This window comes from Pagrus major, chromosome 5 (genome assembly GCF_040436345.1).
Source record: "Pagrus major chromosome 5, Pma_NU_1.0".
Taxonomy (NCBI): domain Eukaryota; kingdom Metazoa; phylum Chordata; class Actinopteri; order Spariformes; family Sparidae; genus Pagrus; species Pagrus major.
In genome coordinates, this window is record NC_133219.1 from 20345153 (window position 1) to 20367473 (window position 22321).

At 41.1% G+C, this 22321-nt stretch overlaps 1 protein-coding gene across 1 annotated transcript in view; it reads left to right on the forward strand.

Annotated features, from left to right (window-relative positions):
* nf2a (NF2, moesin-ezrin-radixin like (MERLIN) tumor suppressor a) overlaps nucleotides 1-17231 on the forward strand; it is a 28616-nt gene extending 11385 nt beyond the window's left edge. The window contains exons 5-16 of the mRNA XM_073466534.1: nucleotides 834-902; nucleotides 1077-1159; nucleotides 3670-3745; nucleotides 4320-4454; nucleotides 5037-5111; nucleotides 5339-5452; nucleotides 5744-5866; nucleotides 6183-6400; nucleotides 7880-7985; nucleotides 9387-9505; nucleotides 10645-10804; nucleotides 15724-17231. Of these exons, the coding sequence (XP_073322635.1) occupies nucleotides 834-902; nucleotides 1077-1159; nucleotides 3670-3745; nucleotides 4320-4454; nucleotides 5037-5111; nucleotides 5339-5452; nucleotides 5744-5866; nucleotides 6183-6400; nucleotides 7880-7985; nucleotides 9387-9505; nucleotides 10645-10804; nucleotides 15724-15774 (1329 nt within the window). The 3' untranslated portion in view covers nucleotides 15775-17231. The remainder of the gene's footprint in view (nucleotides 1-833; nucleotides 903-1076; nucleotides 1160-3669; nucleotides 3746-4319; nucleotides 4455-5036; nucleotides 5112-5338; nucleotides 5453-5743; nucleotides 5867-6182; nucleotides 6401-7879; nucleotides 7986-9386; nucleotides 9506-10644; nucleotides 10805-15723) is intronic.
* Nucleotides 17232-22321: the final 5090 nt, after the last annotated feature.

Below are 22321 nucleotides of genomic sequence, written 5' to 3' on the forward strand. Positions count from 1 at the left end.
AACTCATGTAGAAACATATGACCTTAAACTCCTTGGAAGGATAGTTTATCCACATAATCAATAAAGGGCCATCAGGTTCTGTTTTATATTTTGAGTGAGCTCTAAAGAGTAGATCTCAGCTTCTCTATTTGTACATTTGTCTAATTTTGACACAAATGTGTCTCTGGACGACCTCAGTGCTCCAACAGTACTGTGGAAAAATGTGAAAGGGCTGTAAATATACAACGATTGCCTACCTCAATTACCTCTAGTAATTTAAACCAATAATTAAACAACAAAATAACAATAATCACACTGCCGAGGAAAGGTGCAACTGTATTAGAAGAACCTGCACAGCACATACAGCAATACACACACACTCCATTTAACCTAGTTGGATGAATCTACAGTCATAGCCCACTTTTTAATCTGTAGCTACATGTATAATTCATGTCCTTCCACCAGTTTTACAGCGGCCCAGAGGAAATTCCCCACCGCCACTCAGTCATGCCTAATCCATCCATATCTCTCTCCAAACATGCATGATATAATTTGTATCCCCGCTCTGTGATGATAAGTGATCAGCCTCGGTTCTCTCAGAGATATCTCTAATAGCATCATTTACACCGTCTTCCAACAACTGGGCCAGTGGGTGTGCGGTGCACGTTAATGACCCGATGGCAGACCAGCCTCCATTCATTCTCCAAGACACCCTTTTCATACAGGCGCTGTAGTTTCATCATGAACAGCTCCCAGGAGAGGAATAGTCCAGTCTGTTATTGGAGGGAAGGTGAATATCAGCCATTAGTCTGGAGTGATTTTAATCCTCTTGGCACTTTTGCTCTATTTTACAGTACGGAGACTACGACCCCAATGTCCACAAACCTGGCTTCCTAGCTGAGGAGGAACTGCTGCCAAAGAGGGTGAGTGACCCCTGGGTTTACTTAAGAACGAGGCTTTATTGTCATTCATTGCCATTCATGAGGGAAGATGTTTACATATTCCTCTTAACTGGGCCCGTATCTGCACTGTGATATGAGGCATTTCAGCGTGTACTGTATTTTCTCAGTACATTCACGGATATTTCTCCATTTCAGGTGATTAACTTGTACCAGATGACTGCAGAAATGTGGGAGGAGAGGATCACAGCGTGTTATGCGGAGCACAGGGGCAGGACGAGGTAAAAAACTGCTGCATTGAACTGTACCACTGTGAAGATCCACTGTCATCAGCAAATTTCAGTTTCAAGTTCACATAGGGTGTGCTTAAAAAATTGGTTCCGCAAGAAATGTTTTATGCAAAGCTGAAGTCCATTTTGGTGGAGAGAGGCAAAAAGAGCCACATTAAAGTTGTTTTTGCAGGGAAGTTTTTTAAAGTAGCATTAATGAGTCCATTGGATAAACCTTTTAACATCTGTTTTTGGCCAGGAAAATGCACCAACACCACAGCTTACCACAGCCTGTAACTCATCAATTAGGTGTAATTACATATCTTTTCACAAGAGACGCACAATTCATGTAGCTATTTTTCAAAAGAGGATCATTTAGTGAGCTGCAATATAAGAATTACATTGCTGTAATTGCTTTCATAAATCTAAAAAGACACGAGAATGAAAGTCAGTCGTTTTGATGTTGCACTTTGCGCCACCACTAAGCTGAGCTAAGTTAAAAGTGGATAGGGTGTAACTGTGAGGGATGTGGAGAGTCTTAAAACTCCCGTGGGTGGGGAGTTCTGGGCTGGAAAGTGAGTGCTAAAAGCCAGCAAACCTCAGCACTTGTAAAAAGTAGTAATTGAGTCACCGGTGCTGATCAATAACCCTTTGAACCCCAGCGGAGAGTGTGGGGAGATGGTGGTCCTCACACCTTTAGCATTTCAATTGTTTAGTAAGTGATGCAGTGTAGTGGGGGCACAGGAGGGAGGTCACTGGTCTTCTGATGGGACTACAGCTTGGCACCGCTTAGCTTGTTTTGATGCTACTGTAGCGCCAATATAGCACCTGGATTTTGGTATATTGTAAGATTGATTATCATGACATTTGGTACATACATTCATGGTTTCTTGAATATACAGACGAATGACAAATTAAAGGAAAAGCATTTATCCTATGGTGAAATGTTTCTATCCTGATGGGAGTGGTCTCCTGCTTCCATCCATGCAGCATGGGGGGTTATTAAAAGAATTTATGAGTATGAAAATGATGTGAATCATATGCTGTGGCCTTGACAGTCATCAGACTGAACCCCAGTTGAACACCTATGAGAGATTTTGCGTCGATGTGTCCGATAGCACTCTTCACCACCACTATAAAAACACCAAATGAGGGAATATCTTTTGAAAGAATGGCCATCTATCCCTCCAGTAGAGTTATAGACACCTCAGTCAGTGCCAAGGAGCACTGAAGCTCTTCTGGTGGCATGTGGTTGCCAAGACACTCATATTATTTTTTTCTTTAATTTTTCGCCCGTCTGTATATCCTGGAGACTTTGGTGATCCACTGACTTTTCCTCCTGTGCCATCACAAGGATTAGATTTGTGACTTAAAGAGAAATGTCTCAGTAGCTATTAGATGGATTGCCATGGAATTCTTTATCGCCATTCATGCAGGATTCATTTAAGATGAATTGTAATGACTTTGGTGATCCCAGACTTTCCCGGGACAAGAATTTAATTTCCCCCATGCTTTGGTTAATGACCACATACCTACAGAACTAATGGCAATCCCATCAGCCTCAGCTGTACTTTGCATTTAGTGGAAATTAGCAAATGTTAGCAAATCTGACTAGTTAATTCTGTGTTGGGCCTTGGTACTTGACATTTTTTTATTCTCCATTATATCGATGAATATACTCAGCGAACAGTATCAAGATTTGATGTCCAGCCACATACAGTTAAAAGTTTATTTCTTCTTTATTTTGGCTCATGTTCTTTTCAAACTAGATAAGAAATCGATTCCTGAAAAACTGATGTTAGCACAAAATCAAAGTTAACTGCCTGACTTTCCATGTGCATCTTTATTTTCTTTTTGAAAAGAAAATGCTTTACTCTTCCACAGCATTAATCAAGCATTAACATTTAAATTTGACCCACTCTGAAGTCAGAATGTACTCTGCATCCAACCTAGATTAGATTTTGTTTACTTGGCACAATGCTCTCTTGCCTGTTAAAACTTTAATGAAGCTTAAATCATCAATTTCCCAACCACCCATATCAAACAGCAAGTTATTAAAAGTTTAGGCGGAAGCATGCCCTGATTTTTCCTCAGCCATCAAAGTATGCTAATGTACTTTTTTGCTGAGTTGACCCTGAAATCACAACAGATCTTCCAACCAGGCTGCAAAGGGGAAGAGAAGAGTTTGATGCATTTGTTTCCTCTTCCTCAAAGTATTTAGAGTCTTGGAGGCATCAGAATAAGTTTCCTTTTCCATCAAGCGTGACCTCTAAAGCCTGTTAGCGAATTATCAGTGTGTTTTGTGTCAGTACTGTGCTTGTGTATTCACCCTCGGAAGAGCTCTGTGGCAGAGTTTTTATAGATCACACAACATGACAGATGCTACACACAAAAGCTGAGGAAAACAAGGTCTGATCTCGTTTTTCTCTCCACTTCTGCACCTCCCACCCTTCCCTCCCTCTCTTCTCCATTCCCTTGGATCCCTCTCAATCTCTTTCCCTCTCCGTCTGCCTTTGAACCAGGGATGAAGCTGAGATGGAGTATTTAAAAATAGCTCAGGACCTGGACATGTATGGCGTCAATTACTTTTTAATCAGGGTGAGCCAATGCCGCTTTGCTATATCTTTACAAAGTAAGCCAATGTGAGAGATTAGCAGGCGTGTCAATTTCACTGTGGTGTTATGAAATGAAGTTGGGGACCGGCAGTCTGGCTCTCTTGTTCTAAATTGTCCCTTAGTTGAGTCTATTATTTGGCTGTTGAACAAATTTAAAACATATTTGTATGTTCATAGCATAGCAAAAAATAACCTGTAACAACTCCTATAACAAACAGAATGTCACTTGAGGTGACTCTGGCCTTGATCAACACACTCTCCTAAAGCCTGGGACATTTTTAAAATGCCACCAACAAGTCAACCTCAGCTTAAGTAATTCACTGTAGCATTACTTTTCAAGTAAACAAGCCCAGACTGCATATAAAACCCCTCAACTGGCATTGTTCAGCTCAGCCTGAACAAATGGTTTTGGCAAGCAGAGCCACCACAATGCCACTTCTGTGTGAAGCAGGTAAAAATGAATGTTGGCTGCAGGGGTGTTCCCACAGCTGCTAGCTGGTGTCCCTGAACAGACAGCTAGAAAGAAAAGCTTTGTTTACTCTCCCAATGCGCTTTAGAATAAAAAGGGAACCGATCTTCTTCTGGGAGTGGACGCCCTGGGTCTGCACATCTACGAGCCCGACAACAGGCTGACACCCAAGTGCTCCTTCCCTTGGAATGAGATCCGCAACATCTCCTACAGCGACAAGGAGGTGGGAGAATCTACTGTTGGGAAACCTCAATTCCCAGAAAGTTGGGACGCTGTGTAAAACATAAATAAAACATATATATTTTGAATTATTTTATATTTTCTTTGTGTTGACTTTAATTGAGTAAATGTAAAACAATAAGCAAATTATCACAATTGTATTTTATGTTATTCACAGCGTCTCAACTTTTTTGGAATTGGGGTTATACTTCATTTTAAAGTTTAGAAGGACAGTAGTCAGAGGGTTGGTACTAAAATGGTGCTTTATTGAATTTGAGGGGAATCATATTGTGTGTTATGCTTCAAGTTTCAGGTATCCATATTGTTTGAGAGCAAATAAGAATTCTAAAGTAAGAAATTTAGCTCTGTGTTTTAACATAAGTTTTTATCTCATGTTTACTGCTTTAAACTGTAGTTTTTATTATTTTTCGTTTAATTCTTCATACCTTTGCTAAATTGTTGGTCAGTATCGGAAAATATCCTTGTCAGTATTGTAATATAGATTTCCAGGTTATTGCCTCCCCTGACAGATGTATTTTTCTTTTGTGGTTTAATCAAATCTGGTGTTCCTTTCCTCATTCTTTAGTTTACCATCAAACCTCTGGACAAGAAAACCAATGTTTTCAAGTTCAACTCCTCGCGGCTAAGAGTCAACAAGTTGGTGAGTTCAGCTGAGATTGAAAAACAAGTCAAAATGATGGATTCAAGACTGTTGAAGTGGCTGGCAGAAAGACAATATTTACTAGCCACAGACATAACAACTTTTTCTAAGTGAAAGTGAAGAAACATGCTGGAAGTGGTTGGGGAATGAGAAATTTGGGATGTACCTACTGTTTTGACCCATCATGGCAAGTAGCAACCATTCTCGGTTTTGTTTCTCTTGTGCAGATCCTCCAGCTGTGTATAGGGAACCATGACCTATTCATGCGGCGGCGGCGGGTGGATTCGCTTGAAGTGCAGCAGATGAAGGCTCAGGCCAGAGAGGAGAGAGCCAGAAAACAGGTACTGACATTGGCAAAACAAAAAAAGTTGTCAAAAGTTGTCAGCCAAGTTTCCACTCAAATGTTTCCACTACTGATATGCCAATATTAGGAGTTGGACACAGCAAGATAGACCATTTTCTGCTGCTACTTATCCATTCAGTTGCCTTAAATCATTTTCTTCTATCAGATCCATTTGTCCATAGGATGTTCATCCATATTCCATCTATTGTTTATCCTGTTTCTTTCATTCATTGACCATATTTCCCACCATATCCTCTTTTTCTCATCCAAACTCTACTCGTGTGTTCAGGTAGAGAGGCAGCGCCTGCAGAGGGAGAAGCAGCTGCGAGAGGAGGCAGAGAGAGCCAGGGACGAGCTGGAGAGGAGGTTGATCCAGCTGCAAGATGAGGCTCATATGGCCAACGAGGCACTGGTAAGATTGGGTAGATTAACCTGAAATCCACCATTTTGTTGGCTTTGTCACATTCTTCACTTCACCTTCTCCCAGTTTTTTGTCATTTTATATGCTGTTTTATGTTGTTCTTCCCCGTTATTGTCTCTCACTGTCGCCTCGCTTATTCTGTATTCATGCACATCCGTCCCTCTACATCTCACTTCCTCCTTCTGTCCACTTTTTCTCTCAACATCTCTCTTTCTTTGCTCCATTTTCCCATCTCCTCTACCATTTTCTACTTCTTGTGTTTGCCCTTCCTCTTCCTCCTCCTCCTCCTCCTTCTCCTCCTCTCCAGCTGCGTTCGGAGCAGACGGCGGACCTGCTGGCTGAAAAGGCCCAGATCGCAGAGGAGGAGGCCAAGCTGCTGGCCCAGAAAGCTGCTGAGGCTGAGACGGAGATGCAGCGCATCAAAGTGACTGCCATCCGTGGCCAGGAGGAGCGCCGGCTCATGGAGCAGAAGATGCTGGAGGCAGAGATGCTGGCCCTCAAGATGGCTGAGGAGTCGGAAAGGAGGTAGGGGAAGGAGGAAGGAGGCCTGTGTGGATGAACAAAGAGTGTGAATCTGCCCTTACTGCAATGAATATGATTTTGATCCAGCTCTGTCCTCTATGTGGCTTTGTCTCTGTCAACACCGTCTCACTCATACCCAAAGTCTCGGTCTCACACACACTCACATGCACAACATGTGCCACTTTTTAGATCCTTAAATAACTTATTCCGACATCTTTCTTACTTTCCAAGAGTTTGTTTTCTTCCCCTTTGTAATGTGAATACCCCATACTGAGGAAGCTGTCTTACAGGGGCATCAAAGCACAGTTCCTAAATAACCTCATCAACACATGAGCCTCCCAAAATGTTTTCAAGTTACTATACTGTTTAATGTCAAGGTGCACAGACACACCGTTGCACTTCAGTTTGCTCAGCAGCAGAGAAGTAAGTCGATATGCTCTGAGCATTGAGCTTAGTAACACAGCATGCATTTAAATTGCCGGATCAAAGAACAAGAACTTCTAACTTGTTTAAAATCATTTAATTTTAAAGGCTTTGTTCTTGAACTGCAGCTGAAAAGCAGGTAGTCGTGCAGGCACAGCTACACAGCCGCACTCAGAAGGAAAAAGGGAGGAAGCTTTTGTTCTGCAGCCCTCCTCCTAGGTCTGGGATGCAGCAGTTCATTTGTGTTGGTTAATTGTAAGCAGTAGTATCGACTGATGGTGACAGACCCTATCAAACGCTTTTACAACACATTGAAGCTCCATGGTGCTGAATATGACTTTGCGATCTGTGTGTTAATCAGAATCAATTTTTTCATTTTCTTTTTTATACACGCTAGTTCACATCAAGTAGTTATAATAGCTGTTGACTCTTTTATTTCTTTAGAGGTCAGGTGGATAAGGAGATGAGTGATCATGATCAGCACTCTGTACAGCTTGATAGATGCCAGTTTATTGCAGCAAAGAACTTAAATAATTTTCACAATAAAACAGCATACATAGATACTAAGAATACCACTTCAGTGCCTCTACTTCACAATTTATTAGGCAATCATTTCAAATGGACACCATTAACCACTTGCCAGTAACTGCAATTTCTGGATAAGCACTTTCCGCACCAGAGAAATTTAAACCCATGGCACTCAACATGTAAATGACTACGTCCACTCAAACCCTTGAGGCACATAGCTCCCCCACATCAACGGGGAACTGCTGAGTGTTCAGGAACACAGTCAAAAGAAATGTAATCACCTGCATATAACGTTCTTACACCTCTGTGTGCAAACTCGATGGTGGCATAATGGAGTCTGAAATTATTGTCCGCTGGGGTGATCCATTGATCACCTGCATAATAACAAAGTGACATTCCTGGTTCGCCGGGTACCGACGTACCGATTATGTAAGATAATTTTGGATTCAATTTAGATAATTCTGTTTCCTTTGAAGGACTGGGAGGTGAATTAAAGCATTAACTGCGTCTTTCTGTCTGTTCGTCCCTCAGGGCCAAGGAGGCTGACCAGCTGAAACAGGACCTGCAGGAGGCCAAGGAGTCAGAGCGAAGGGCAAAGCACAAGCTGCTGGAGATCACCAGCAGGGCTCTCTATACGGTAACAAGCCTGGAACATACACACACATACTTAAAATGTATACATGGTACACAGCAATTAGTCTATGACAGGAAGTAAATTGATGGAAATTCTGTTAATTTTTTAATCATTTATTTTTCATCCATAGTCCCTGGATACATTTTTTAATTGCCCAAAAAACATCAATAAATATGAGCAACATTAAGAAAATAATCTTACTTTCTCGTTTTTGTTTTTATTTATTGGTCTGATGAAGTGAGCAATCAGGACACCACTTTGGCCTCTGGTAAATTATGATGGGCATTTCTTTTATTTTTTAAAGACAAAGATAAATGGATTAATCGAAAGTAAATCAATATTGTAAACAGGTAAAAGTAACATACAAATTAAACATTCCATTAAACAAATATACTTAATACAAGTATTAAGCAGTACATGGATGTATTCCAACTGTACACCCCACAGAAAAATACTGTCTGTTCCTACTGATAGTATCAGCTCCTACTATTGGAATGGAAATGACCACGAACATATAGTTTTAGATTGACTGCTAATAGCACACACATATGCTCACGCATGCACACACACACACGCAAATGTAGCTTCGCAAAGCCAAACTGAACGGGAGATACTTGCATAAGAACAGGCAGCACATGAGGCAGCCTACGCAAGAGCCTCCAACATGATAAAAACCCACACAGTACACATTCATCTGCTCACACTCATGTTCACACACACATGCACACACAGATACATACCAAGATGCTAGCCATCGATAGAGAACGAATCGCTTGTAAGCTTATGAATGAAGAGCCTCAACACACACACACACACACACATACACTGATGCACATACATACAAAAGACATGTTGCTACTGTAGCACATTAGTTATTAAGTGAAAAGTCTACAAACACACACACACACGCAAGTACACATGATTTTCCATTCCCATTTCTGCCTGCCTTGGTCAGATTGCCCTCTGTGCGCGTCCAGACTGAATTTATTTTGACTGTATCCACCATATAGTTTGGATTCGCATGCCAACCAATGGATTTACATTTATATTGTGTATTAGGTCCACTTCATCTCCAGCCGATGCCTGAGGTGCATGTGGCCAATGCATTTTAGACATTCGATCAGGATCTAAAATCATATATATATATATACACACACGTGTTCATGGTCTGTGACCATCAATGTAGTAATCTTTTTTTCCCTTTCTCCTGTGTTCCTTATATCTACATTGTGTCATACTTGCTCACATCTTTTTCATGCATTCTTCCTATTGCCTATTTATAATGTCACCTTCAACTTCGTATATTTATTTTACCCTTTATTCTGCCCCATTTTCTGTTTTTCCCTGTCAGCTGGTCTACATCTTTGTCGTTGCTCTAACCTCTCCTTCCATCTTCTTTCCTAGTCCCCTGGACTGCCATCTGACAGCATGCCTCCCGACCTGAGCTTCAGCAGGGAAAACCTCAGCTTTGACTTTAAAGATACCGACATGAAACGCCTCTCCATGGAGATCGAGAAGGAGAAGTGAGTGGCCATGTCCCAACTCTGCTGATGCTGCTTAATATTTCTGGGCTCAGCAAGCAAGCATTTGACCCTTTTTGGTTATTTGGTTGAGCCTAATTGTAGTGATTTAATTTTGAATCAGCCGAAGGGATTTGTAAACTGATGAATATCTATATGGAATAATTTTAAATGCACTGAAAACGTATAAAGACCAACACAGTGCAGGATTATACTTGGAGGAACACCGTCACTTTTTAATATGCACATTTTGATTCAGGAGTTCAGGTAAGTAATTGACCCCTAGCAATACCTGTCACTGATGTCACAGGCAGCATTCAAGCATTTTGTTTCTCTAGCTCTTGGTGTCAGTGATTGCAGACAGGAGAAATTACGTTGAGACAAGTATGACCCTGGCTGTGCAGTGGAATAAATTACTCAGGTCTTTGTTGTCCTGTAATTAGGTATTAGGTTTTTAAAATAAAAGCCATTGAGCAGAGAGGTTACAGGTTCAGAATTGGTGGGCAACTGCTCATAATACTTGAAGACAGACTGCAATGGAGTTCAGGTTTGCATAAATAATAGAATCAGTTGTATATGTATAAAAAAGTTGACCAGTGATATTTTTCCCAGAATATGGAAAGTGTTCCCCACTTTTTTTTTTTTTATTTTGGAAAAACTTATCTTTCACAAACCTACTATTTTAGTTAATTGTATACAGCTCATTTAAGGTTTCTAGAATTACAATTCCTACAGCATTAACCAACCCATCAGCCCATGTAATTGTACATTTCTCATAAGTTCCTTTGATCAAAGCTTGCAAAGAAACACATTCTTTGGCATGTTTTTATTTTTTATTTTAATAAAAATATGTTAGTGTTTAATTTTTATTGCTGTCTTGGAGGAGGCCTTTGCATGAGTTCATTTCAAAAGTGACTAGTTTTATTGATGTTGGCAAATCCTCAAATAATTGGGTAAGAGTATTATTTAATAGTATGCTATTTGGAGTTATCAATAACGGTTATATCTCTCAGTCTGCCCTTATTTAGAGGAGTAAAATAAGGAACCAAACTGTTCAACAAAGTTAAGGTTCGTCTCAAGAAAAAGTGCTGAAAGGGAAATCCAATAAACTGTCTTCTAACATGCACTTTGATTATGTTCAGGGTAGAGTACATGGAGAAGAGCAAGCACCTGCAGGAGCAGCTCAATGAGCTGAAGACGGAGATTGAAAGTCTAAAGCTGAAGGAGAGGGAGACTCCTCTAGACATCATTCACAACCAGAACACCGAGCAGGGGACCAGCAAGCACAGCAACTTTAAAAAGGTATCTACCAGCTCAGCTGCTTGCATAACATACATTATAACACATGCCACAAAATACTCTTCATGCGTTCCTCCAAAATACACTGTGCATGCAAGCCTCATCTATTCACACTTGTGTACACACAGTCAAGCATTTGTAGTTATTTTAGCATCTTGTACACATGCACAAAATTTGTCAATAGGTCCTTTGTTGCCGAACAGAAATCTGATTACATCTACTCTTCTAGGTGATTTGAGAAATCCATCTGTAAACACTAACTGCTACATATCAGAAAACCAATCCAAGAGCCAGATATTCGACTACATCAATATACAAACACAGACCCGACCCAAATTCTGCTGAAATAAAAAAATAAACGTGGCAGCTGTCAAAAAACGTTTTTTACAAGCAACTCTTTCTCTCTTTTTACACTCCTCCAGCATGTGTGCAACCCGTCTCTCCTCTGTTAGATTGCTTCACTCCCTGAACACAAACCTAACTAAATCCATCCACAACATCAAAACACTGAAAGAAATATCGCATCCACTCTGTATAATGCTACCCGAATTTCTTTACGTTAGATTTGCTGTCTTCAGAAACATAAAGGGTACCATAAATTATGCAAACCTCAGAATACTTGTATAAGAAAGTCATGTTTGAATAAAGTTAGCAAGAGGAGTAAGGAACTTGTGTTAGCAGCTATGCAACTTGCCTCAATTCCTTTTGATTGAAGGCAAAACGGTTTTTATTTAGAGGGTCATGTGCTCAAACTTCTCAATTACCACCAATCAAATACTAAATTCTGAACAATGAAATGAAATTGTACCATTGTCCAAGCCATGTTTACTGTTGGTGGAGCAGAAAACAGAATTTCTGGATGTATTTCTGATTCAGTATTTGAGATAAAAGTTGAGAAAGCAATTGATCAATTTAAGTCTAAGTGCTGTATCGTAGGCAACTGGACTTGTTTCAGTATAGTTGCCTACGAATACAGCATTTAGGATTACCATGACCTGAATGACTGAGAACCTTCATCAACATTAATTCACGTCACACTTTTATTTTGAAAAACAAAGTAAATATATCGAATACCGATCACAACTGAGTTATATCAAATCCGCTCTGAATCGCACTGTATCATTTCTTTGCAAATTGTCTCTATCTCGTGGTCTGTGTGTGTAGATGCCTTTTAGATCATCTTCAGAGGGAGAAAAACACACCCGTGTCTATCCAATGCATCTTGGCTGCATTTACAAGTTTCTTCTTCGCTATTCAACAGCTGTCCGATCAGCAGGAGGCATGAGCTGGTGAAATGTAAATGTGTTCTTAATACTGATCTTATATCATCTTCCAAGGATAACTGTCTCAAATAAAATTGATAGTCCTCCCTCATACAACACCCACGCGTAACCATCATATTATTTCAAGGCGGGGTATTGATTCACAGAGCATCACTTAATAGCAGCGGTCTCCACTTGGCCCGGGGTTCATTTTTCAGCCTCAAGTTTCTTCTTTGATGGAGTCTGCTGGGGGAGGTGGAGCAATCACTCCTTTTCTACTATCACGTCTAAAAGTGCACAGTGATTACCGGTCTTAAGTGTATTTTTGAAGAAAATCATAGATTAGAACCTGAAGGGGAATCTGTGTTTTTGTATGCATTTTATGTCGACTCCATCTGTAAGAAAAGCGGTTTCATCTTACTTACAGAAATTGCCTGGTGTGGATATTGCAAGTCTTGACAAAAAAAGTGACGGACTCCTTCAGCTTGAGGGATATTCCTAAATTGATTGGTCAGAGGCAAAGGAAGTGTTATAAAAATATAGAATGTATTTTCACTGTCCTCTGATGAACTGGCAGATTAGACTCATTGTCCTTTATCTTCACACTCCAGTATCTCCCTGTAATTTTAATGAAAGTATCAAATGAAAATTTTAGCTATTTTCTCAGCACATTGTGTCACAAAAAAGCCTACCCCTCCTCCTTTTTTGTCTGCCAGTGTAAAATACACTTGTTAAGGGAGCGCTAATTGATTTTTGCTTGGTGATTAGTCATTTGGATGGATGGGGGCACCTCTGGCATGCAGTGGGGGAAAAGGAGCTAAGTTAAAAGTGTTGGTTTAATTGAACCAGAGGCGGTCGGCATTCATCTTGTTATCGGGGGAGGGGGCGGGGGCACATGGCTTTGCAGGGAGAAGGGATGAGGAGTCGAGAGTGAGGAAGCTAAATCAGCTTAGCCTAAAGAGGCAAGAAGTTTAGGGGAGGATGAAGTTAACCAGAAATGTTCCTAGGATAAGGAGTTTGTGGGAGGCTGAGCCACGGAGAAGTGCTAAGAATGCGCTATGAAGTTGGCGACTGAAGGAGGACAGGATGAGGGGGATACGGTGGGGAAAGAAGAGCAGAGGGAATGTGGAGTGACAGATCTCTGAGCCAGAAGCATCAGGACCAGCTGCATCTCCGGGCACAGCTTTCTCCATCCAGACTCCTTCTCCCCTCAGGATGATTAATGAATGGCCCCTTAACACAGCCCAGCGCCTTTGCACATCTACCAGACCCCAGGTTCTGCTCTGTTAGCATTGGGCCCGACAGGAGAGCTTATTCTCAACAACCAAATCACAACATAAGAGCTGCAGTGATTCTGTGTGAAGTTTCACTCTGGATGGACAGCCAAAGATAACAAAAATCCTCAGACTGTGTTACATATAAAGGAGGTCAACCATTGTGGTTACCCTTATTGTGCATATTGAAACAACAGACAGAAGGATTTATTTTCAGGAAATACCTTCATTTAATATCATTCACAACATTAATCCTGTATCTGGAACATTGAATAAAGAGTTCTTGATCTGATCTTGAGTCAGTGCTCACCATGGGGGGTCTGTGGAGGTAGGAACCAACCTATTTGTGCGATCCACAATTGGGCGATTAAAAAAGCAGCTAGCAGCAGTTAGCAGCTAACTAAAAGAAGAACAGCAACCGCAAATGTCTGGGTGCTCCTTACGGTCTGAGCAGAAGATTAGATCAAACGCCAGATAACAGTAAATGTGTTGTTATTGCCATGTTATGCCATTGTCAGTGTTTAGAAAGCACTGACGGACACACATGTAAAACATCATACTAGATGCAGATGCTTTCATGTTACACATCACTCCTCTTTTGCTTGTGAAACACCGGCGTGCTATAAAAAGCAAAGCCGGCATTAACAAGGTTTCGTTTTGGCAGTATTGTGTGATCTTTGTGTGAACAAAAAATGAATAAATAAAAAAAGGGCGAGGGCTCACACATGTAGTTCAGGCTGCCTGTCAGCAGGGACAATGGAAGTTTAAATCCATAACCATCATGCTGCAAATCCATCCCTCTCCCACACATTCTCAGTGTGGATTTGCTTAAGTCCCTCTATCTACGCATTCCTCAGAAATAACCTGGATCTCCCAAACTGTCCTCCCCACCCCCGGTCTAATATTTACTTTGGCAGCCACTTTAATTGCCTTAACCCGACAGATGTTGGACAGAGGAAAAGTTTGCCCAGCCAGTTTAAGTAGTGCTCGCTTATGAAGTGTTAGATGAGATAAAAGTTAGCTGTGCTGAAGGGGTTACAGCACAGCCAGTGGTCTGGATTAATCCATCAGCAGCTCATTTAAACCTGGAGAGAAAAACAATTAACAGTACTTTCTCTGACTGGCATTGATCTTGGCACTCCCTGTATGTTTGATTGTCTTTGCAGTAGCAGAGACTCTTGAAAACCTACAGCTTTCTTTGTCCATCAGGGAAAGTTTCAAACTCTAATCGAACCTGCTTTTTCTTTCATTATAAGATGTATTAACAGCGCTGCATGCCTTCACATACCATCAGTATATTCATTACAAGCAGAATAACCTTGGGGGAGCAGGTATGTTTTTAGTAAACACACGTAAGTGTGCAGACTCTTCAATTATCCTCTCCTCACGATCACATAGTCATTTGATTAGTCAAGGGAAACAAATCAAATCACGTGTTTTGCTGGAATGTGCTATTCATCAGAAGCATGACTGGATTAAATATGCATGCCTGTACATCTAAGGTGCAATTTAGGAGAGACTAACTGAAATAAACTCTGGTGCTGCTTCGAAGCCTACAAATGCCAACAATCATCCCGACCAATCGATGGACAATTCTCCAAGAATCATTTAATATCACATGAAAATATGAAGCACTGAAAGTGGATTTTTGTTTATTATACTTGTACTTATACTCAAATTCTTCTCAACTTAAATTCTCAAGTATATCTCTTTAACATCGATTATTCATTCAAGCAACAATCAGAGTTGAAAAACATGGTTAGAATCATCTTCCAACCAAGTGCCGCCTACTTCAAAACAGTTAGAAAAGCACCAAGGGACTGCTGTAACTCGTCGTTCAGAGTAAGTAGCTGATGTATGTGTATTTCAGTTCAGGCATTTTATACGCATCTATTATTTGTTTCCTTTCTCACAATGTGCAATAATACAACAGTATGAACATGGAATAGATAATAGACACTCCTTAATCTTGGCACAAGAGCAGGCTCTCAAGAAAGAGCCCATGATTCTAGGGAAACTTGAAGTACAACCAGCTCCTCAGAGACCCATCCAAGCTGCTCGGGGGTTTCATGCATGCGTACCGAAGCTGAATTACTAAAATTTGGTTTCTTTTTTACCCTGCAAGCTGTGTTGACCATCCACACATCATCTTCATTTTGCTGGTGTGTCTCAGTCAGATGTTTAAGGTCATGGTGCTTGCATTGGAAATACACAGAAGTATTGTATGTGGCAGAAAGGCTGGGGGTAAGGGTAGCTGATGATGTCAATGACTCCAGTGAGGATTTCCATTCGGTTACCTATTTTGCTTGCTGCAGTATATTCTGTTCTTGTTTACCTCCGCCACAGATAAACAACCTTATCAGATCTTTCGTTATCTCCTCCACAGCTGACACTACAGAGCACCAAGTCCAGGGTGGCCTTCTTTGAGGAACTCTAAACATCGTACCTGGAAAGGTGGGGATGCACAACTGCCAAGAACCTCATGATTCTACATTCCTGGTCAGTTCAAATGATTGGCCACACTACAAAGCCTTATGATTCACTTCCTGGGAAACCACCATGAAACACTACAGACGGAAAAACGACCACTGCCTTGATCTGCACCGACTCCAGCGGCCTAGTGTGTACGCACAAACAACAAGGATGCATGCATAACATTCCTGCACTAAATCTGGGATTCATGAAAAATGTGTATGTGTTTACATTAAGAGTGTGTCGAATACAGCACATTCTCCTTGAATGTTTCGACGTGAACTTGGGTGTGGGTTAAGAAGAAGAAAGGATGGGCTTTGACTGCTCCCGTTCCACTCTGTTTGTATTTGTGGAGTTAAGAATGGTTATGATATCATGTTCAAATAGGGCGACCTACACAATTGGATTGCCTATAATAAATAGAAATAAACCACTAAGGGATAAAGTTGAACAGGAGAATGAGTTGATTACATGGCTGATATGCCGCCCTTATCCTGACCCAAATACCTGATATTTAGTAGTTAGACGACAAAATACTGTGTTGTCCTAGAATGCCTTCTACTTTAACACTGAACAGTTGAATTTCTCCACATCAGTTAATGACTTCATGCTGCCTTAGTTTTCTTGTTTCACTTAAACGGTTACATGAAAAAAATGAATATTCAAGCAGCAAAAACAGGGCATTTCTTTGCTATACTACATTTAAACAGCCATTTATCGCTAATAGTGTGAGTTGATGGGCTGTGGTGCATATTAAGTTCAACAGTTAATTTGTATTGGTTGTGTTTTTTTTTGTTTTTTTTTATCTCCATGTTTGTGCATTTTTTTGCAACTTTATATGGTGAATGAAGTTTAAGTGTTAAACATGGGGCCTTAGTATGTGTGTTTACATCTGGTATACACTAGAAGTCATGTTACAGACTGTATCTCTGGCTGCCTCAGGCTGTTGAACCCTTGATTAAGGTGTGCTTATGCAAGACACCAAGTGCACTACGCTCTGCTCTCAAAAGTGGAGAGATGACCATTTGTACAAGGTGCTGCCTAGAATTCGAACTGGATGAAGGAAATGTGATGTTCAGATGTGAGCTTGTGTCACATCCATCATCTATCTCATTTTTTTCTTTTTTTTTTTGTGAAGACAACCACTTTTTTCGAAACATGAATTTGCATCTATTTTGAATTAATGTGTCTTTTTGAATTAATGTGCTTTTTCCCTCTGAAAGCAATTTATTTTTCGGGAATTATAATGTGAAGAAAATATAGTCGTTTTTCTTCCTTGTCTGCATTTAACACGGATAGTAAGCAGTATTTAAAATGAAACTTTGGGTGAAGTTACAGTACCTATATTACCAGATATAGATTTTCTCAGAAACGTTGCAACATATGTTATTTTCATGTAAAATAAATGAATATCAAGTCTTATTTTTTCTGATTTTTTTTTTCCCATCCAGAAATAACATCGTGTTAGTTATTTTGGCAGACTTTGATGAATGTCAGCTTTGATATTGCCACTGCCAAGAGCCTCTTCCACCCGACCCAAACAGACATCCAATTACACCTTTGAAAAAAATCAAGTGTTACATAAGCACCCTCCATCTTGTGTCAGATCACATACCCTGTTTGCTTGAGTGACAAGGTCTTTGTGTGTGTGTGCTTATGGATGCGTGGGCGAGCGCGGTGTGTTGCCTTCCCCGTGCACTCATTTTCTTTGTGCCTGGTGTGTGTTGTGTATCACCACATTAACCCATTAATGTGAATCCCTTCCGGCGATGTTGGGGCCCTGAGACTGACAGCTCTCTGACAGAGTGAGTGGCGCTGAGGTCAGGGGGCTTCTTCACTGCTCTGTCACCTCTGGGTTGTGTTAGAGAATGGCCACCATGGCTTGTCAGTGTTGTGACAGAGAGGCGTCAGCAGGAGCCAACTCTCCCTGGGGGCCCTGAGCTCTGAGGAACAGGGGTGGAGGGTCTGCGGGGGCATCAGGGAAGCCAACAGACAGATTCTCAGTCATTGCTGCCTCTGCCTCGACACTGTCCTCTGAAACAGGGGAGAGGAAAGGCGATGAGATGGGAAGAATCGCATCTTTTGTCATTTATCCGGTCTCAAGGGATCGCGGATGACGTCACGCCTGCACACGCTCGTCTTGCAGCAAATTGGAAAAGGTTCAGTTTACTGCAGAGTGAAGGGAGTTGACGGGGACTGCACAGCACCTGCCAGGGGCTTGAATACAGAACAAGCACACAAACCCTTGTGTCATAATCCAGGGCCTCCATTCAGACAGCCAATTCATGCATCAAAAGAAATTGGCGTCAAAAGAATGATGCAGTAACAAATGGTTTATTGGCTTAGTACAGTAGCCAATGAGATCTCCTAACTACATTTTTACTTTTGACTTTGCAGAGGTATGGAGATGGTACCTTAAAACTCAAAGGGATTGAAATTAAAAGCACTATGACTTCGTAGCCACCTCATAATAAATGATAACTGTTTCTTTGAATTATGAATTCAATTGTTATTGAAAATATTTCACTTTTCCGTCAGGACATGCATTTATCATTATTTTATCTACCCAGCAGCTTTTCAATTGACTTGCCAGAAAAAAACACATAATACCGTATGTTATAAATAATCTGACACCAGCAAAAAATGAATGAAATCAAAACAATTGTTTTTAAAATCAACTGTTCACCTTAGCATTAACATTAGCGTATATATTTAACATTAAAAGACAACAGTTGAAACCTACAGTATATCGATAAACAAACAACTCCAGCATTGTCTCATTGCAAACACAAGGCCAGAGATCACCAACACATACTGCATTGATTTTGAGGCAGCAGCGGTGCACAGTGTAGGGCCTTTATGGGAGGCTTAGGGGTGTTTATAGTTGTCATTGCAAAATGTGTCCATATGAGTGGCCCATCTGGGGCCCCTTTTCCCAAATTTCTTTGCGGGGTTTGTTCTATAACTGTTAAAGCACTTTAAGAGGGCATGATTGCCACTGATTATGACTGACACAGACAAATGTTACAGTCACATAAACACATTTTTTTGACTTCCAAAGATTAACTAATTATTACCCCAGTATCATTATTCTCTATAACAATAAAGGCTTATTGAAGCTACGCTGGCTTCATAAAACCTGCACAGCAGTGAAATGATACAAACAGTAGTCACAGCCAGTGCTACACTCATTGCCAGGTATGCTACAAACAATGCTAAGGCCTGTGCTTCATGAACAATCATTGGTTCCAATCGTTGCCATTACCAATGTTAAGCTCTGTTCACAGGTGCCCAATAAATGTCACTAGTAAAATGTAATGTAAGGTCAAAAGTAACTTCGCCAGCCTCCACTTATCGCACCCTAACTTTCCAACCCCAGCACCCCATCTCTAACACCACCTTGTACTTCGTTTCACACGCCTCATCTGCTGTGTCCTGCCACGACTCTGTTAGCTCCACCGACTAAACCATCCATTGTGTGTGTTATCTGCACCGGCTATGATGGAGCTTGCTATTTCCTGTGGGCTTATCGACTGCTCCTCAAATCTACTCCCATGTGCTAATCTCTTCCCACCATACCTGTTCTAAAATATGCCAGTGCAGAAATCCTTTAGCCCTTTTCTTTTTAAGACTCCGGTCAAATGCACCAATATATTCACTTCTGTTGACAACTGAATTGCTCTCCATCAGCTCATGATTTCTGTTGCTTGATAAATTATGTTACCTGGCGTATGATGCTTGGACAAACTGTAGAACTAAACAAAAAGGAAAGAAAGAGACCTCACCTATATATACACTGACATTTCAGTGGAGTGACGTCATGGGGACTGTTTCGCCTGAGGAACTACTGTAACCCACGTTGCTGCTTCCTCCTGCCGACGTATTTCCTCCATAACCAGCCTGCTTTTCCCTGAAGGGGTTTTGCTCCATGAAGGCTGCCCTTTGTGTGACCCTGTTCTTTCCCTGTGTCTTGTTGCACCCGCCCCACAAAATCCCTATATCTGAGTGCTAAGTCCACCTGTTGAGCTTCTTTAGATACTTTGAGCCTTATCTGTAACCTCGCCTGCGTGGATTTGAATACTTCCTCTAGGATAGAAATGTAGATAGTGTCCAGAATCCGCTGCAACGTCTCTTTGATGTTCAATCTTTGACATAAGAGCCACTCATAAATCAAAGTGTGAGCATCAGCAACTTCAAATGTTACCTCATAATCCTGACCTTTCTGCGCACCCAATCTCTCAACAGTTCCCTCTTAGAATGAGTGTCCTCATCAGAAAAATTATGTTTCTTTGTTAAACTTTTAAAATGATCTGTGTTCACATTTTCTTAAAAAGAAACCTCTTTTGGAAAGAATGACTGCCCTCTTAAAACTGGCAACGGGCAAATCGTAACATATCATCATGAAGTTAATGTTGATAGCAATGTAATGGCTGCAGAAAAATGACACCATCCGGTTCCCTATAAACCTCATTTTCACTATGCTACTTTGTCTGCCACCAGGCATGACATCTCCCAGGAATATTAAGGCTCCATTTCTACCTGCTTTCACGTCTCCGCGGTCTTGGTCTCAAGACCACTTTTTGAAGGTCTCGTCTTGGAGTCAACAACATTTTTACTCAGTCCTGTCTCGATCTCACACAAAGAGGACTCTGGACAACTGCAGCGATATCACTGTATTGTTTGATACATACTGTACTTAATGATGGTTTCTGCAACCCCCCAAAGTCTTGGACTTGCTTTTCTCGATGCACTCTGGACTTGATCTTGGCTTAGGTGGTTTGGATTAAAACACTTGGACTAAAGTTTGCTGAAAAAATGAAGGTTTTTTTAAGATAACTAGGTATAACCGGTGTCTCATTGTTGAAAAGACTACATTTCAAATTTCACATTAAGTCTCAGTATTTTTTGCCCAGTTCCAACCCAGACATCTTTTGACCTCACCAAATCCACGCTTTCCGGAAGAACATTGTTCATATGTACCCTGATGGATATGTTGTACAACCCTCTCCGTTTCCTTGCTTCACCTACCACTAACCTTTATTTTTGAATGATCACCAGGTACAATTATAGTCCCGAGATCTCGCACACTCTCTGCTTTGTGAGTCATCTCTGAAAACCTAGAAAATACTGAATACGCTGCAAATCAAAACCAATCCACAATAGTTGATGTGGTTTACCGCCAAAGGCATTAGTAAGGTCTAAAAATACCATATGGAGATGTTAGCTCTCCAGCTTTGCCGACTGAATGTGGTGCCAAGTCATGCTTGTATTCTCCAAGCGTCTGAAAACGGCTGATATACCAGGTTTTTGTTCAAATGTGTAAGTGAACTCACTCCAAGTAACTGGACTGTCTCCACCAGAGTAAAGAAAACCTTGCTTATGCTACAAGTAAACACATAAGTATAAAATAATTAGTGAACATACTTTCATTCATAGAAGACTCTGCAGCTCTACGGCATCATGTAGGAGTTAACTTGCATGAGTGTTTTTGCCTACACGAGAATCTCAGTATGGTCTGAAAAAGGTGGGTTTCGGTAAGCGCATTAGAAATCTGGCACATGAACAGAAAGACAGCACATGGAAACAGAATCTAAATGTGCACATGAACGCTGTACCTGTATGCTCTGTGAGTAACAACCACATTTATCAGTGCGTTGTGCAGAATCGTCCTGCCAGGAGGATCCATTGACTCTTTTCTTACGAAACACTTCCACAAAGAGGTGAAATCCCCCACTTGCCTGGATGTGTGGGGGTGCGGTGCAGCAGCCCGCCTGCTCCTGTGGGAATGCGTCTTATTCACCAGATGTTTAGTATGAATCCTCATGACATTGCTCTCTTCTGCTCCTCTTCATGCTGCCATTTATTCGATAGTGTGTCACCTTACCTTTTACATATGTTAAGTGTGATTAAAAATTTTCCAGTCCCCGGGGACTCGGCGCGGTGGCAGGGGGTGTATGGGATTTTGAAAACTTGGAAGCTTCGCCGTGCTGCACCAGGTCGCTGGCGTATGTGTGTTTGACTCAAATTCATGCACCCACACTCTTGACAGTCGTACACTTCCCCCCCCCCCCCCCCCCACACGCACACACCGAATCACAAAATCCTCCTCGGTCCTTCCAGCCAAATTAGTATCTCCTTTCATTCCAGGATGCAGTTGTCGCTGAGTGAAATACCTGTGGAAAATCGCCATGATTGGGTTCATTATGTTGCCTGCAGTTAGCAAAGATGGAAATGAGTTTGGTATTTTAGGCTGTAAAAAAAAAAGAAAAAAAAAAGAATCTCCCTTTTCAAAATATCAGCTTGTTAGACTCAAGGAAGTGCTGCCGCTTGCCTGTTTTGGTACGTCTCTGCACTGCTTGATGAGGGGCTATGAATAAATTTTTTCCTGACCCTGAGATAAGGAGGAGCTCTGTTTTAATTGTCTCACTCCATTAAAACTTACAATATGAATATCTACTTGTCCCTCCCACCGTGATATGGATCAATCTTCAGTATTATCCGTTCTTTTCCGC